This window comes from Canis lupus, chromosome 32 (assembly GCF_048164855.1).
Source record: "Canis lupus baileyi chromosome 32, mCanLup2.hap1, whole genome shotgun sequence".
Taxonomy (NCBI): domain Eukaryota; kingdom Metazoa; phylum Chordata; class Mammalia; order Carnivora; family Canidae; genus Canis; species Canis lupus.
Window position 1 is genome coordinate 4,638,496 of NC_132869.1, and position 15,539 is coordinate 4,654,034.

Consider the following 15,539-nt stretch of genomic DNA (forward strand, 5'->3'; position numbering starts at 1 on the left):
GGTCTTGCCAAGGGATACCTCCTCATTTATCTAGGAAGATAAATATCTAGGGTTGGGCTAATAGCTCCCTTTGGCCCAGCCACTGTGTTTTCTGGTCCAGGAAGTGACGTGGGTGAAACTGCTACTGTGGAGCCGCCACGCTGCTGGTTGGTCAAAAGCAAGGACTTTGCCTTGGCTTCTGTCTCCTCAAACTCTGCTTTGACACAGAAGACACTAAATATTCACGGGTTCCCGACTGTGGGAAATCTGGTTATTCATTTTCCAAGCCTTTCCCTTTTTTTGAGGTTGCTTCAGGAATAGAAAATAGGGTAACAAAATTCATTAAGAGCCAACTGCATGCAAGGAGTTCTAGAGGAATATAGAAACAAAATCCCCAAAACCCAAAGTGATGCTGTTGTGAACCTAAATTTGGGAGTGTCTTAGAAAGCATAACATGAAATACAAACGCTAGCAACTTCCAGTACAGCCCACATGGGAGTGAGATTTATATATGAACCAAACACACAGGAGCACTTACTGGGAAAATACAGTCATCACTGTGAGAGCAAATGAGATTTTTTTTTTTAATCAAATGGGATTCTTAAGTGCCAAAAGCAAATAAAGCCATGAAGATCCAAGTCAGGCAGAGTGTATGGAGAAGGGCTTCTGGAGATTTGAGGTACCTGGATTATTTGGGGAGCCACAGGAGCATTTACTCCAGGAAGCTCTCCAGGGGAATAGCTTTTTACTGGGAACTACCAGAAAGGGGAAGGGAGACTAGTTAATAGAATGCAGGTATCCTGGTCCTGGGGTTGGGGGGCCGGGGAGAAGAGGCATTTGTGGTACCTGCAATGCGCTTCATCCAGGATGCCTCATCGATGCCCAGATTGTTGTTGATGATTTTTAGAATGTTTCCCAGGATGACACTGAGGTGTTCAGAGGTGACCCTGGTGCACCAGGGGCCTGTGCTGGGGGGCAGGTGCTCAGGCCCCCGCTCCCACCAGTAGGACAGGTAGTTGCAGAGCATGGGTAAGATCACCTCGATGACGTGGGGCATCTCCGTGTATCGGGCCCCTGACTCGGCCAGGTCGCTGATTTCCTTCATCAGGCCTTCCAGCTGAGGGAGGTCGGGGCACATCTCTTCCACTGTGTCCGGCATCCCCAGAACTGACCAAGAGGGTGCAGAAAGAATACAGGGACAGTAATTCACAGGCACAAATAATGGAACCTTCTCTGTCTGTTCCCACCTTCCTGTGCTCTTCCAACCTTAAGTAACCATCCTCGAGCCTTAGATGAGAGAGCACTCAATGTGGGGCAGCTTCTGTCATCCAGGTGTTTGTGTAAAGATGACAGCTTCCAAAGGTTGGGTTGGCTTCCTGAAGCCATACTCAGGTTAAAAATACTTCAACATAAGGTCAAAGGAGCATAACAGAGACAGCTGAGGGACTTCTCTTAGGTGAAGCCAGTCTCTGGCTTCCCCCTCTCTGCCTTACTGGATGCTTGGCAGAAAAGGCAACACTACATGGAGAAAAGCAACTAATCTGTGGTTAGTTCAGCTACCTGGATCTCAGTACTGTTTAGAAAAGAAAAGGAACCCCTCTCAGCAAATATTCCTTCAGCTGGACCAGAGACAACATGCCTTTCCATCTGGTTGAAATTTGGCGGGGTTGGGGGGGTGGAACGCCTGTATTTGTGTTAATTTCTGCATTTACAACCGAAGTTCCTAATGAGGTGACCTGTGCCAAGGCCTCCTGTCACTCACATAAACCTCTTTGTTTGTGAAGAAGAGTAAGCCCCTTCTCTTCCTCGCACTGAAGACTGTGGTCACTTCACTGAATACAGACAGACAGGACGATGCAGCAACAGACAGAGGTCAACATGAAACCAGGGAAGGCTGTCGGATATCAGCATCACAAACGGCAACATCAGTGGCTAGCCGTCCTGTTCTAGTGAAGTGGAAGGACAAGACAAGACAGAAGACACTAGAAGCAGCCTGAGGGGCCTGGTAGGTAAGAAGATAACAAGGCTCTGAAAGAGGTACCAGCCCAAAGCTCTGTCTCCTCTAACCACCAACCCACCTGCCTGGGTCGGGTCCACCTGGTCCTGGGACATGGATCCTGGGACATGGATCACATGTGGATTCCACCTGCAGGCTAAACCTCCCACACCAGGGCCAAGGCAGCAAGCACCACAGGGGCCTAGGGAATCTGAGAAGCCACAGGATAAGGTGGAACGCTTTTCTGGAACGTCAGTTCCACTAGATGACTTGAGATTTATTTTTGATATTTGGAGAAAAATGCCAAGTTCTCACAAATTTCAAAGGACAAAGAGGCCTTCAAATAAAATTATATCTTCTGTGAATGAAGCTATACCTGCAGGCCCTTTGCCATTGGGATTACTGCTGGCTGGAAGTCTCCCTTCTCTAGATTTTAGGTACATAGGAATGGAAGGCTTAATGACTAAGAGAGGTCACAGCCAGTTCTGCAGCCTGTAGGAATATCGGTCAGTTGAAAGGAACCGTTCTGATTTCTTCTTTTATTGTACTTCCTGGAGCAGAGATGCAGGGCAATGCTGGCTGTCTTGGAGACAACGAACGTGCAGCTGAAACAAGCAGCATGCAATGGATATGTAGGGGCCTCCCTGCTACGGAGCAGGCCCCATGCGGCCGAACACTCTTTGCCTAACGATGACTTTCTGCTGCTATCACTGTGGCTAAAGAGCTCTCTTCCTTGAAAGTCACAAGGGGGCCAATATCCTTTAGAATCCAGACAATTTAAGGGGTGCCTGGATGGCTCAGTCCATTAAGCCTTTGACTCTTGATTTTGGCTCAGGTCATGATCTCAGGGTCCCGGAATCAGGCTCCACATCAGGCTCTGTGTTCAGTGGCAGTGTGCTTGAGAATCTCCCTCTTTCCCTCCCTCTGCCTCTCCCCGCACCTGTGCTCATGTTCTCTCTCCTAAATAAAGAAATAAATCTTAAAAAAAAAAAATCCAGACAATTCAAAAGGGTTAGTAGCATGAAAGCTAAAGAATGTGAAACTCTTGTGATTTACATGGGAAGGGAATTACACATCGACATGGTTTATTGCCAATGTTGGTTATGTGCAGAGAATGTCTGGCCTGGATCCTGCAGTAGAGCAACCATCAGGGGTGACATCAACATGGGGGTCTGCAGGACCCTTCCAAACAAAACCATTTTATACATACAAGAAGTTAAAGACAGATAAGTCAAGCCTTCTATCTTGAAACTGCACATAGAACAGTGGCAACTGCCATAGATACAACTTAAGTTTACAACTGTTTGCTGTAAAATTCTCAATAAAGCACTCAGGTGTGTGTGTGTGTGTTTAAATGTCATACAGACAATACATCACCAAGGACATTTATTCCCCCTAAGAAAAGAGCTGCTTGAGGGTGCTGCACTGGAATCATTATGATGACCTTTAAAAGTTATTTATATGTAATTGGTCTTTGAGTGAAAGAAACATTTGTGATTCAGATGGTGTTTCATACTTCAAATACCACATAATAAATCCACAGAATGAATGTTGCTGAGTTATGTACATGAAACATAGCCTCGGCTAGGTCCTGTTAGAATCAGACCCAAGGCTGTTGGAGTTATCATTAGAATACACAGTCTTTTCATCTTCTACATTAGTGGTTCCCAACGTGGGGTTCTCCCACCAACAGTGGCAACATCACCTGGAAACTTGTTCAGACCTTCTGAATCCAGGTCTACTGAGTTAGAAACTCTAGGGGTAGACTCAGCAATCTGTCTTGATAAGCCTTCCACATGATGCTGATGTACGCTAGAGTTTGAGAACCACCAAGTAAGATTCTAAAGTCAGATTTTCTTCACCAAGCTGCCCTTCCCCAAGAAGGCAGCATCAGGGAGTACTACCTCTTTGTGTAGGCAGGCCACTGACATGGGAAGTGGACCTCCTGCTTTCTCTGGACCAGCCTGGCTGGTGACCAGGGTATCTTGTTTAATAATCTGATTAACAGACCACTGACACACATAACCAAAGGTTTATCTAATTTTGAATACCTGGAAGATACCTGTATTAAGCCTTTTCTAGGCATATCTTAGTTTCTGGATGAATCAGAAAATGCTCCAGGGTCTTACAGTACAGAAGAGTCATTAATATGGGTAACTGCTGGCAAAACATGAACTGTCAATTAATAGAGATGTCCAATTGCCTGAAGCCTTGATATATCAGCTCATATTATTCTTCTAAATTGAAGGCTCACATCATTTGTCACCCTATACATCCCTCCCCCACCTTGGTCCCTGAGGTCACTCACTTTGTATAATGAATGAAGTCTACCCTTCTTAGAGTCCATTAAGCCATCCATCATTCTCTAGCTCCAGGCAAACCCGATTATCTCAGAACATATATTCATGTACACTCTACTTTTCAAGAGCCACACACATGGTCAGCATTCCCTCTGCTGATTAACTGAATAATGACAAATGTGGGCTCATCATCATCAGTGTGCCACTGATGGATGAAAAACTGTCATCTCTAAATCACATCTTTCTCTCTTTTCTTCCCTGTGGAATATGCAATGGTTGATATTTATTTTTCATTTATCGGTATGTCTTGTTAAATAAAGGTAATATATATAAAATAAGAAGGAACATATTTCCAATAGCCCTTGAGAAGAACAATAGGACAGAGTAATTCCCTTCCTTCTCAAAACTTATCCATGATTTCCCTCATCTTTGTCAAGTTCTCATTTTGCCTGCTTCCATATGTCTATGAACTCAAGGGCAGAGGAGGCCCACTTACCCAAGCTCTACATAATGGTCAGAGATACAGGGTTTCCTGAATCACAGTTGGAGCAGAACAAATGGATAAATATCTAGCACTGTCATGACTGAGTCCATGTCCCTTTGGAGCTGCGGAGCAACATCTGGGCTGGCATATGGCTACAGATGTCACAGCCCTTTCTAAACCAGAGCCTGCTCAGTTGCTCAGCTCCCATGTTAGCTGCAAGATATGACTCATTCAGTATCAGGAAAGGGTGGAGACAAACAAGGTTAGAGACATATTTCTGCTAGTCCAAGAAAGGGAAGAAAGGGTGATGTGAGGCTGACGGGGTGGAACATTAATCTAGAGAAATCACATGAGACTTTGGCAGGCTGAAGCATCTGGGCAATGTCTCTCTCTTGACTAACTCTGACACTAGTCTCCACTGTATTTATCCTAGCTCAGGACCAGAACTTTGCTAAGTGTCCTTGTCTAAATTGTTCTGGTCATCATTTCTGGGCGTGATGCACTTCTTTATCTGAAGCAACGAGAAGCAAGTGGGAATAAAGCTGTGGCTTAGCACTCTGCATTCTTACCTGAAAAGAAGAGGATGACAAAAGAACGTGATATGAATAGAGTTCTAGCTCTTAGAACTCTCTCAGGATCTCACAGCAGTTTGAAAAGGGGGCTTGAACTAAATGGAACTGCCACACAGTCTAGTCATCTACTGTGACGGTCCATTGTTATTTTCAGAAAGCATTGGTTCTGAATAAGATAGGTCCTGATTTGAAATAGTTTATTATGGTTTTTTCTTCTTTAATATTGATTAGGCTGATAGTGTGGTAGTTTTTTGATGTTCCATCAAGTCACAGTAATTTTTTCTAACTGGAGTCCAAGCTTTATTCAAATTCCTCTGCTCTATATTCCATTGACTTCCAGTAGAGTCACAATTCCTCCCTAAAGGAGGACTCTCCCTTCCATTTCCCTTGGAGCAGATGTATAACCTGCCTTGGATTCCAGTTCTAGAGTACTCTAGAAAACTTTTTTCTATAAAGGGCCAGATAGTAAATAGACACTGCAGGCCAGATGGTCTTTGCTACCATGAATCAACTCTGCCCCTGCAGTTGAGTTGAAGCAGAATGTGCCAGTTAAAGATATGCCTCTTTGGCATAAGGATTATTTTGGGCTGATTATTTTTAAGAACCTACAAACATAGGAGAAGCTCTGAAAACAAATAAGTTACCCTTGTCGAAGAGAAGTCTAAATTTTATAAAGGAAATTTACATTAGAAAGGGGGCCTGCACCAAGAAGTGAGCTATTTACGGGAGATGACTTTTTCATCTGAGAGATTCATCCGCAGGGCAGGGCAAGCGTTTACCAAGTGTTTCTGCTTCTCACCTGTCTGTGAATTGCCTTCTCCTTTTGAATCCCCAGACCCCTATTCCTTTCCTTAGCTTTAAATGGTCTGTCTATGAGCCTCAATCCGTGGGCTGCATTTTGAGTCTCCTATCTTTGTGGGCCAGGCACAGAAGGGGGCTTGAGATCCAGGGCAGACTAGAGAGCCTAAGGCTTTAGGAGGGAAGGGATTTAGAAGTCAACCATACTGTATCACTGTACAGAAGAGGAAGCCAAAGTCCGGTGATAACAAGGTACCTGCCCATGTCCCTTTTTCCAGTAAAATGGAGACATGCAACATGGATCCTAGCTTTGATCTCCTGGCCCCTCTGAGACTACATAAACCAAAAGTCCTTCAAGGCTGCTGTTCCCTGCCTGGGTGTCTTTCCTTCCTGGCTGCTCTCTTCTCAACACACGGGTTGAAGACCTCTGAGGGAAGATACTTACTAGACCTCTCCCTGGGGGTTCTGGTGTTGAAGACTGAGAGTGGATTGTAGCGGTTAAGGGTGGGTTCCAGGAATGCTACTGGTATGGCAGCTGCCAGTGAGGCCAGACATTCTCCAAGGGCAGGACGTTGCCTGGAAACAAAGAAGTCCATTTAGAAGTGGTGCTACCACAGCCTGGCCCCATGGATGGAAGCCAGAAGCGCTTCCCCAAGATGTCTCAGGCCATCTCCCCTCAGATTACTCCACTGGACATCCCTGGATCCTGGGCTCAGCAAGATTACAAGCACTTCTCTCTCCCCCATCTTTCTCTGGACACTGATGAAAGGTGTTCGTTCAATGGTCTTACCACCTGGATCCTGGTTCTTTTTTTCTTTTTTTTTTTTAAGATTTTATTTATTTAAATTCATGAGAGACCCAGAGAGGCAGAGACACAGGCAGAGGGAGAAGGAGGCTCCATGCAGGGAGCCCCATGTGGAACTCAATCCCAGGCCTCCAGGATCATGCCCTGAGCCAAAGGCAGTGGCTTAACTGCTGAGCCACCCAGGTGTCCCTGGATCCTGGTTCTTAACTGGTTATGGCAATACAGTAATACACTATGTAGCTTTGTTCTTCTCTTCCAGCATTTCTGAAAGCATATTTTGCTGTCATCCAAATTGAATTTGATCCTCTCTCTGTTCTCAAAATGTTTTGAAATCTGTATAATCTGTGTGTATTCCCTGCTTTGGATGGAGCTGTTGTCTGCCAGTGGGAATGGTAGATAATGGGCCAAAAGTACCAATAAGACACAAAATAAAAGACCTGCCTTGCAAAAGAAACAACAGGCTTCACATTGCTCAATTTAGAAGAAAGACCTGTTACTTCTCCCAAATATTCTACACAAATATTTGAGTGTCCATCATGTATAAAGCTGAGTCTCAAGTCTTTTTGTGAAATGAGCAACCAAGCAAGAACAAAATGTTTAGGATTCCTTGTTTGGTTTTCTAGTTTTCCAACTGAAAGACCTTGTACTTTCTTGCCTGCCAACCAAGTCAGCAAACGTAAGTAATGGGAACGAGTCACTGGTTGGTCAAAGCAGAGCTGATACAGAGATAGTCCTCCCCCTCCTGGACCTGGGCTTAGTCTTGGACTTGTACTGGTTAGCTCAGCAGACCCTTTCTGCTAGTGACAGCACTGGCTTGAAGGGTCCTATATGGGTGCTGACATCTGTTGCTTTCTGATAAACAAGATACCAGAGCCATCTGTTTTTCCACCATAGATATTTCTTTTTTGGTCAATTCCTGGCATTCAGTCACCGTCAGACCACATGCCTAGTTTGTGAGTCACACACGTGAGGTCAGTTCCCAAAATTTCTTTAACTGAGTACTATGAGTCCTCTGTTAGACTGTGGTACAAATGTAATTAGTGCAGATGATAGGTCTATAAGTAAGAAGTGGATGGGGCTCAAAGTGTTCAAACATATCTCGTTAGTCTTCCCTTGTGTCTGGCCAATCAGAGTAAGTGCTGATGCTGTGTCTGTGAAGCCCATTGCAGAATCCCTGGGAACTGAGGGTGTCAGGCTACATTGTGGGGGATGTTATAGATCCATCATTGGGCAAACTGCCAGCTAGAGAGAGGATGCACTTGGAGTCCGGAGCAAATTCTTATAGCCCTACCGTAGCTCTGTGGGAATAGAGAGGCAATTAGCCCTCAGGGTTCCCTTCAACTCCCACCAATACCTGAACTGAAGGCTGTGTTAGTTGCCCTTCACTGTGATAACAGCCAACAACTCCAACAGCTCTAAGAAGCCAGAATGCCAAAAGTGTAGGGCCTCTGGATGTGTATGACAAGCGTTTACTATGGGGTGGAGGGTGGCTAGGAGAGCCACTGCCCACCTAGGAGTAAGCCACATTGTCTGAACATTAGCCTTCTTCTTCTAGATAGCAAAAATCCTTCCTCCTTAGAACCCTTTAGCAATGTGATAAAATAATATATATTTATGGTCTAATTATAAGGATTAGGATCAACTTGCAACTTCATTATAGCAGAGAAAGAGGCACACTTGAATTGGCTTAAAAATGTGATCTTAGTTGGCCCTGAAAAAGATAACTTGTCATGGCTGGCTGGCTGGGTAGCAGCAGAACCTGCAAGGGGCAGGCCTGAGGGTCTAAGAATGGCTGAGAGGCAAGAGGAATCTGCTGGACAGAGGGAGGAGGGTGGAGGCCTCACAGGACGGGTGAGTAGAAAGCTGTCTTGGAATCTGCTCCCTCCATCCCATCTTCCATCATGTTACCAGACTTATGAAAAAAGTCACTTTTTGATTAATTTAAAGGAAAATGAATACATGTGGTTTTAATCCTTATCTTCTATCTTCTGAGCTCAGCTTTTACGGGACTAGCTGACAGCTCGCCTTGCTGTGAAGTGTGTGAGCAGATAACTTTAAAATCTGCCCCCAGTAAGCAAGAAAGTCCTCAGTCAGGCAATCACTTCTCGGGTGATGACACAGCTTTATCCTTTTGCTGGAGGTGTGACTGTGAGAGCCCCCCATCCAGGTCTGCTTTGGAGGCAGGGCTGCAGCCCTCAGACAGAACAGGTCCTCTGTGTCCTGTGTCGTCATGTTGCCCCGCCCCAGCCGCAGGCTGTATCTCTGTCAGAAGGCAAGGGAGTGAGACCTGGGCTTCTCTTTGGGGACCTTCTGCAACATGGCTTCACTTCTGAGCAAGCCTCACTTTTTCTACCAAGCACAGTGGCCCTGGGGAGAAATACTCTATTTCCTCAGTCTTGCCTTTCCAGGAGGAAAAGGGAAAGAGATAAGCCATGAAGGTGAAAGAAATACCACAGGGAGAACATGGATGAAAGAAAATCTGGGTGAAAACCAGGATGACAAGGGGGGAATGTTGAATCTGAGTGCAAACTCTACTTGGCCCAGCAAGATGAATCTTGGAAACAGCTGGTTCTGAGTTGTCTGGCTGATAACTGGACCCAGACTTCTCTTTTCTTTCTCTCATCAATTAAAGTCCTGATCTCACGAAAGTGGATTTCTAGAAAATTACTCTGATACAAAAGCAACAACCCGCGGGGCAAAAGACAGTTTTCCGGTGTTGTGTTGCCTTGGGGATATGCATTCCCTGTGCTCTCTGATGTTAATTACTGGCAACTCTGAGTCTCAACAAGCTCCCAACAGGGCATTTTCTAGTCTAGGGCTCACAGCAATGCTAATTAGTCATGTAGCCAATAGGGATAAACATCAATCAGTTCTCCTGGTTTAGCTGTGAAAAGTTCTGTAAAAGTAAAGCCCAGAAGTCTGCTCATGACCTTGGCCCCCCACCCCCTGCCCCAAGAGGGACTGAGCAAAGGCCTGCTGTTAGAATGCCTCTCTGGACCTTAGCGCTCCCCAAGGTGGCAGTGCAGGTATGGACCAAGCAGAACGAGGACTACTGAAACAGCTCCTGAGCAACCAAAGATCTACTGGAAGAGTTTGTTCACTGGATGTGGCGCTCTCTTTCTCTCTCCCCTTCAGTTCTCACTGCCTAGTAGAGTAGTTCTCACATAGTAAAACTTGGTCAATGGTGACAGATTGAAGAGAGAGCAATTTGTGTTTCAATTTTTGTTATTTTCTAACTTGGTAAGTTGCAGAGATTGTCCATCTCTTGATTTTATTTCCATGGATCGAGACCTAGCTTCTCAAATGTCTACTGTTAGGGATCCAGGCAGAGTGAAAGTCATTACAGTAATAAGAATCATGCCTTGCACATCTCTGGTGCTTTGCAATCTTGAGAGTTCCTTCGTGTATATTCCAAAGGATGCTGAGGAGAGGAAATAATATGCCCCAAGGGGGCAGAAAGGTACGCCATGGCTCTAGAGCAGCAAGACTCATTTCAGAGGTTTAGGGAAGGTATGTATGCAGTGTTTAGTCAGAAACAACTGGTCAAAGGAGGCAGGACAGGAAGGAATAAATATCTCAAAGGTGTAAAAGGGAAAAACCACAGTTTTCATTTGAAATAAAATGAAGGTTTGATGCTTAAATCAATTTCCAGGTTTCGTTTCTTGACCGTTAACCCCTCTCACACGCTCTGTGATTAAAGTATCTCTACATAAAAGAAGGCAAGTAGTCTCTATGATTAAATGTATAAGAGCCTTGACCCTTTGCTGAGAATTTGTTGAAAACTCTACTTGTCAGTAACCTCAGTGTTGTCTCAATTCAACATATTCTAAAAGAAATGTCTCTATTCTGTTTCAATGCCCCTTTCATCTCCTTACAGTCAACACTCTCATTGAGGTGTCTGGAACCTCACTCATCCACAATGCACACTCAAGCTGTAGCTGGAAACCAAATATTTAGTGGTTCCCTTGCAACACTGCAGGCATTCATTAGCCAAGGAAACTTTGGTGGTAGACAAATGGTGTGTTTGACTGAAGTTTCTTCTGTAAAGTGCACAAGAAGTGGGGAAAAAAAAATTGGGAAGACATTTGGATCTGTGCTGAAATTGGAAAATGTGTGGTAATGTCAAGCCACAAAGTATGGATCACAAGTGGGAACGCTGAAACCAAAACATACTTTCTGGACTAACAGCAGAGTGTAGAAATCTCTGGAAGTAAACATGGGGACTATGAGGAGCCCAGAATATGAACTTCGGTTTGAAACAATGAGGATGAAGCGTGGGAAGCAGGCCCTGAGGGACCTGCTGGGGATGAAGGATCAGGTTCACCTTGCAGAGAGACAGGCAGGACAGAGTAGGGAAGAAGTATACATGCCACCTGCCATTCCTGTGACCTGGACTCCAAGCCTGGAGAAGCCACTGGAAGAGAGGGAAAGTGAGAGGAAACCTGTCCTGTAGCTGCTGACCCGTCTTCTACCAGATGGAATAAACCTACTTTAAATGACTATACAAAAGCCTTTGTATAGGTCTTTGGGATGCACTAAAAATTTTACCTGTCATCTCTCACCTGGGCCACTTGCTTTCTTTTTTGGGGGGAGGTACAAAAGGCTAGAGGTAGATGTACCCTAGAGCTAAAGGCACTGTGGGTAGAGAAGGTCCTGAGCCAGTTTGTCAGATTTGAAGCTGGATGATGTTCCTTCCCCATACACTCCTTCAACACACACACACACACACAAACACACACACATACACACACACATGCACAGATGCTCCTTTCCATTCTTGAGAACTAGCAATGTAGCTAATGACCTAGAAACAGTTGGGAAACATGGTACAGAGGAAGAATTATCCAGAAAAAATACAGAAAAATTCTTTTCTATACATTCACAGAAAATAAAAAGAGTCAAGAACATGGAGAGAGTTCGAGAAATCCCTTACAAACACCAAACAGGAGAGAGCACCTAGCTAAAAGTTACTTGGGAGAAAATGAGAAGTGTGGAAGATTAAGGAAAAGCCAGCAAATACAATCTCTCCCTGAATAACAGCTAGGGAAAAAACCCCAACAATCACATAATACGGTGAAAGATTGTAAATAATGGGAGACTCAATTCTGAACTGTGAGGGGACATACTAAGTTCTGAGAAGCCGAGGGGACTGACATAGAATAAGCACATCTTGGAACATATTATAGGAACTTAATGAGCTTCAAGACCAAAGAAAGAATCCAATGAACAGCCAGCTTCTCCCCTCCCACTGCAAAGTCATGTGTAAGTCAGTAAATCACCTGGCCCAGGGCACATTGTCAGGACACAAAGAAGCAAAGAGTATATGCTTCTGAGGCGGGAAAAATATGACCCAAGGAGTTTATACTGTGGGCTGCCCACAGTCTTTAAATACTTAAAGAAATTGTTCATAGAGTCAAGAGGTAAAGAAACAAGTATTTAATGATAAGTCTGGCCAGCCAAGAGACAAATTGAAACAAAAAATTAGGAATGGGAAAGTCATGGTTCAAAAGGATTGGCTAGGGGCAGCCCAGGTGGCTCAGCAGTTTAGTGCCGCCTTTGGCCCAGGGCGTGGCCCTGGAGACCCGGGATCGAGTCCCACGTTGGGCTCCCTGCAGGGAGCCTGCTTCTCCCTCTGCCTGTGTCTCTGCCTCTCCTTCTCTGTCTCTCATGAATAAATAAATAACATCTTAAAACAAACAAACAAACAAACAAAAGGATTGGCTATTTGATGAGTTATTAAAATATAAACTAAGGTAAACAACTTGGGAATATTTGTCCTAGAATAGAATATAAATGTTATAAGAAATTATTATTACTATTATTTTTTTAGAGGAAAAGTGTGTGCACATGTGCACACATGCATGAGTATGAGTGAGTGGGAGTAGGGGGAGCTGGGAGGAAGGGCAGAGGGAGAGGGAGAGAGAATCTTTAGCAGGCTCCACACCCAGTGCAGAGCCCAATGCAGGACTCAGTCTTACCACCCTGAGATCACAACCTGAGTCGAAATCAAGAGTTGGATGCTTAACTGACTGAGCCACCCAGGTGCCCCTGTTATAAGAAATTACATAGCAGGGCAGCCCTGGTGGCTCAGCGGTTTAGCACTGCCTTTGGCCCAGGGCCTGATCCTGGGGATCCAGGATCGAGTCCCATGTCATGCCCCCTGCATGGAGCCTGCTTCTCCCTCTGCCTGTGTCTCTGCCTCTCTCTCTCTCTGTCTCTCATGAATAAATAAAATCTTAAAAAAAAAAAAAAAGAAATTACATAGCAGAAAAGGAAAGGTAGAAAGGATAGGAAGTAGCTAGGAATAGAAGTGCACCAAATTTGCTTTCCTTTTTAAGGTAGAAAGAAAATTATTATTTTAACTAAATAATAAATTTAAAAATGGGAGTTGAATGATAAATTCCGTTTTTAGCTTCACCCAACAGGACAAAGTTGCAAAGCAATATGGATATTATGCTCTCACATGTGTATGGACGTAGAGGTGCAGAAAAAACATCTGGAATGACATACTCCAAATAGTTAACAGTCGTTTCCCTTAGGAACTGGATCAGCTTGTTCAGATTTAAGATTTCTGAACAGGATTTCTGCTACCAAAATGTGCACTTGTTTAAAACTATAGCTAATCTGACAATTGAGAAGGGTAAATGTCCAGGTTTGTATCACATAGAAACTCATTAAACACTCAAGTAACAGCCTCATGTCCCCTGAGCTTTTCTGCAAGCTTTAACCACAGGAACTCTGAAAGCTGTGACTATGAAGAAACAGACATTTCTTCGGTGGTTTTTGGTCACTAGCACATGATTTAGCTTGGCTATGTGGTATTGTTTCTCCAGTCACATACATTTACCAGCTATCTGTTAAAAAACAAAATTCAATTGAGTAAGCCTGAAGATCTCATTGTCTCCTTCTAAGATCTCATGGAAGATTTATGAATCTGGCAACATCTTATGGACTCTTTCTCTGTCTCTGTCTCTCTCTCTCAAATAAATAGATAAAATCTAAAACAAAACTGCAATTAGGTTAGGTATTAAGCCCCATTTTGGTGACTTGGCCTGAGCCAAGTATCACCAATCTGGGCCTGTGCTATTTTTTTTTTTTTATTTTTACATATCTCCATAGAAACCCATAAATCTCAACAGCTTCACTACATTTCTTGATTTGCCATAAATATTTAATGACAGAGACTCAAAAATCACCATCACATTTCAGTGAGCATTTTGATTTTGCTGTATTGAAAAGATATTGTTAAGTATTTAAAGACTGTGGGCAGCCCAGGTGGCTCAGCAGTTTAGCACTGCCTTCAGCCCAGGGCGTTATCCTGGAGACCCGGATTGAGTCCCACGTTGGGCTTCCTGCCTGGAGCCTGCTTCTCCCTCTGCCTGTGTCTCTGCCTCTCTCTCTTTGTATCTCTCATGAATAAATAAATAAAAACTTAAAAGAAAAAAAGATTGTAAGTAATATTTTTCCAAGTCTTGAATGTGTAAACCTCTTTTGTTCACTAATTACCTTTCAACATAGATATTCTTTCCAGTCCCAAGGGAGTAGAGGCTGCACAGTATGTGGTAGCATGAAATTTGCACATCACCTACTGAAAAGAACAAAACAGAGCAGTTATTACCATGCTTCAATCCCAACTCTTCACCTCTGGCACAAGGCAAGGGTCTACCAACAGAAAGAACATGCTGGCATCATCCATCATCCAAGAGCTAGAGGCAGTGCATGCATGTGCACTCCGCCCTGGCCCCTGCCCCCAACACACCATACAGTTCCTTTCTATGCAGATGCTAGTCACCCAACTGGGGGAGAACCCACTGCCAGGAGAACACCCTCCATGGAGCCATCTCGTGCCTCTGCAGGTTGTTGATGTGAATCGCATTGCTTCTCAGGGAAAGAAATCATTTGACCTATGAGATCCATATGGGATTTTTTTTTTTCCTAAAGAGGGAGACATTGTAGTTCAATTTTTTGCATAGTAATAGTAATATTTCCTTCCTTTAAAAGGAAGAATGTAAGTAATCTGAAATTTGAATGAGTCTTTTGTGAATTTCTAGGAAGGTATGTAGAATGTTCCTACCTCTTTAGAGATAGACCAAAATTTCTCAGGTCCACCTGTCCCAAGTGCTCTGATGGACGTTTTTCAAAACACAATTCAATTGTATCATGATTTTGCCACGTTTCCTGAAGGAAGGGCATGTTCCACTTAGGAAATCACAGAATTTAATCCATAGGCTACATGGCCCTTCAATATCTGGGACTCATAGTAAGGCAGGGACTGATTTCACACAATGAGAACTAATTTAATCTTTACTTTTTCAACGAGGGAAGGGCATTCTTTCCATGACATGAAATAATGAGTTTGGATGTTCCCCCATCCCTCTGCCCTCCTCTGTGGAAATAACTGATTTTCAATTGTTCAGGGATATAGAAGTCATGCCTCAGCTATCGACAATTGGTTAAATTGAATCAAATCACGCCAACATTTAAAGTGTGAAACCGAGCTTGGTGGTGGAATATTTGCATTAGGGGCTATATGTGGTACTAAACCAAACCGAAATAAAACCAACTGACTATGGTCTTTTTCTGAAGGCTCAGATAATGAAATGTT

The 15,539-nt window shown here is 43.9% G+C and overlaps 1 protein-coding gene across 1 annotated transcript in view; it reads right to left on the reverse strand.

Moving 5' to 3' along the window:
* RYR3 (ryanodine receptor 3) overlaps positions 1-15,539 on the reverse strand; it is a 500,519-nt gene that overhangs the window by 66,221 nt on the left and 418,759 nt on the right. Inside the window, exons 64-66 of the mRNA XM_072808654.1 lie at positions 14,441-14,522; positions 6,575-6,705; positions 826-1,146 (exon numbers count right to left, since the gene is read on the reverse strand). Of these exons, the coding sequence (XP_072664755.1) occupies positions 826-1,146; positions 6,575-6,705; positions 14,441-14,522 (534 nt within the window). The remainder of the gene's footprint in view (positions 1-825; positions 1,147-6,574; positions 6,706-14,440; positions 14,523-15,539) is intronic.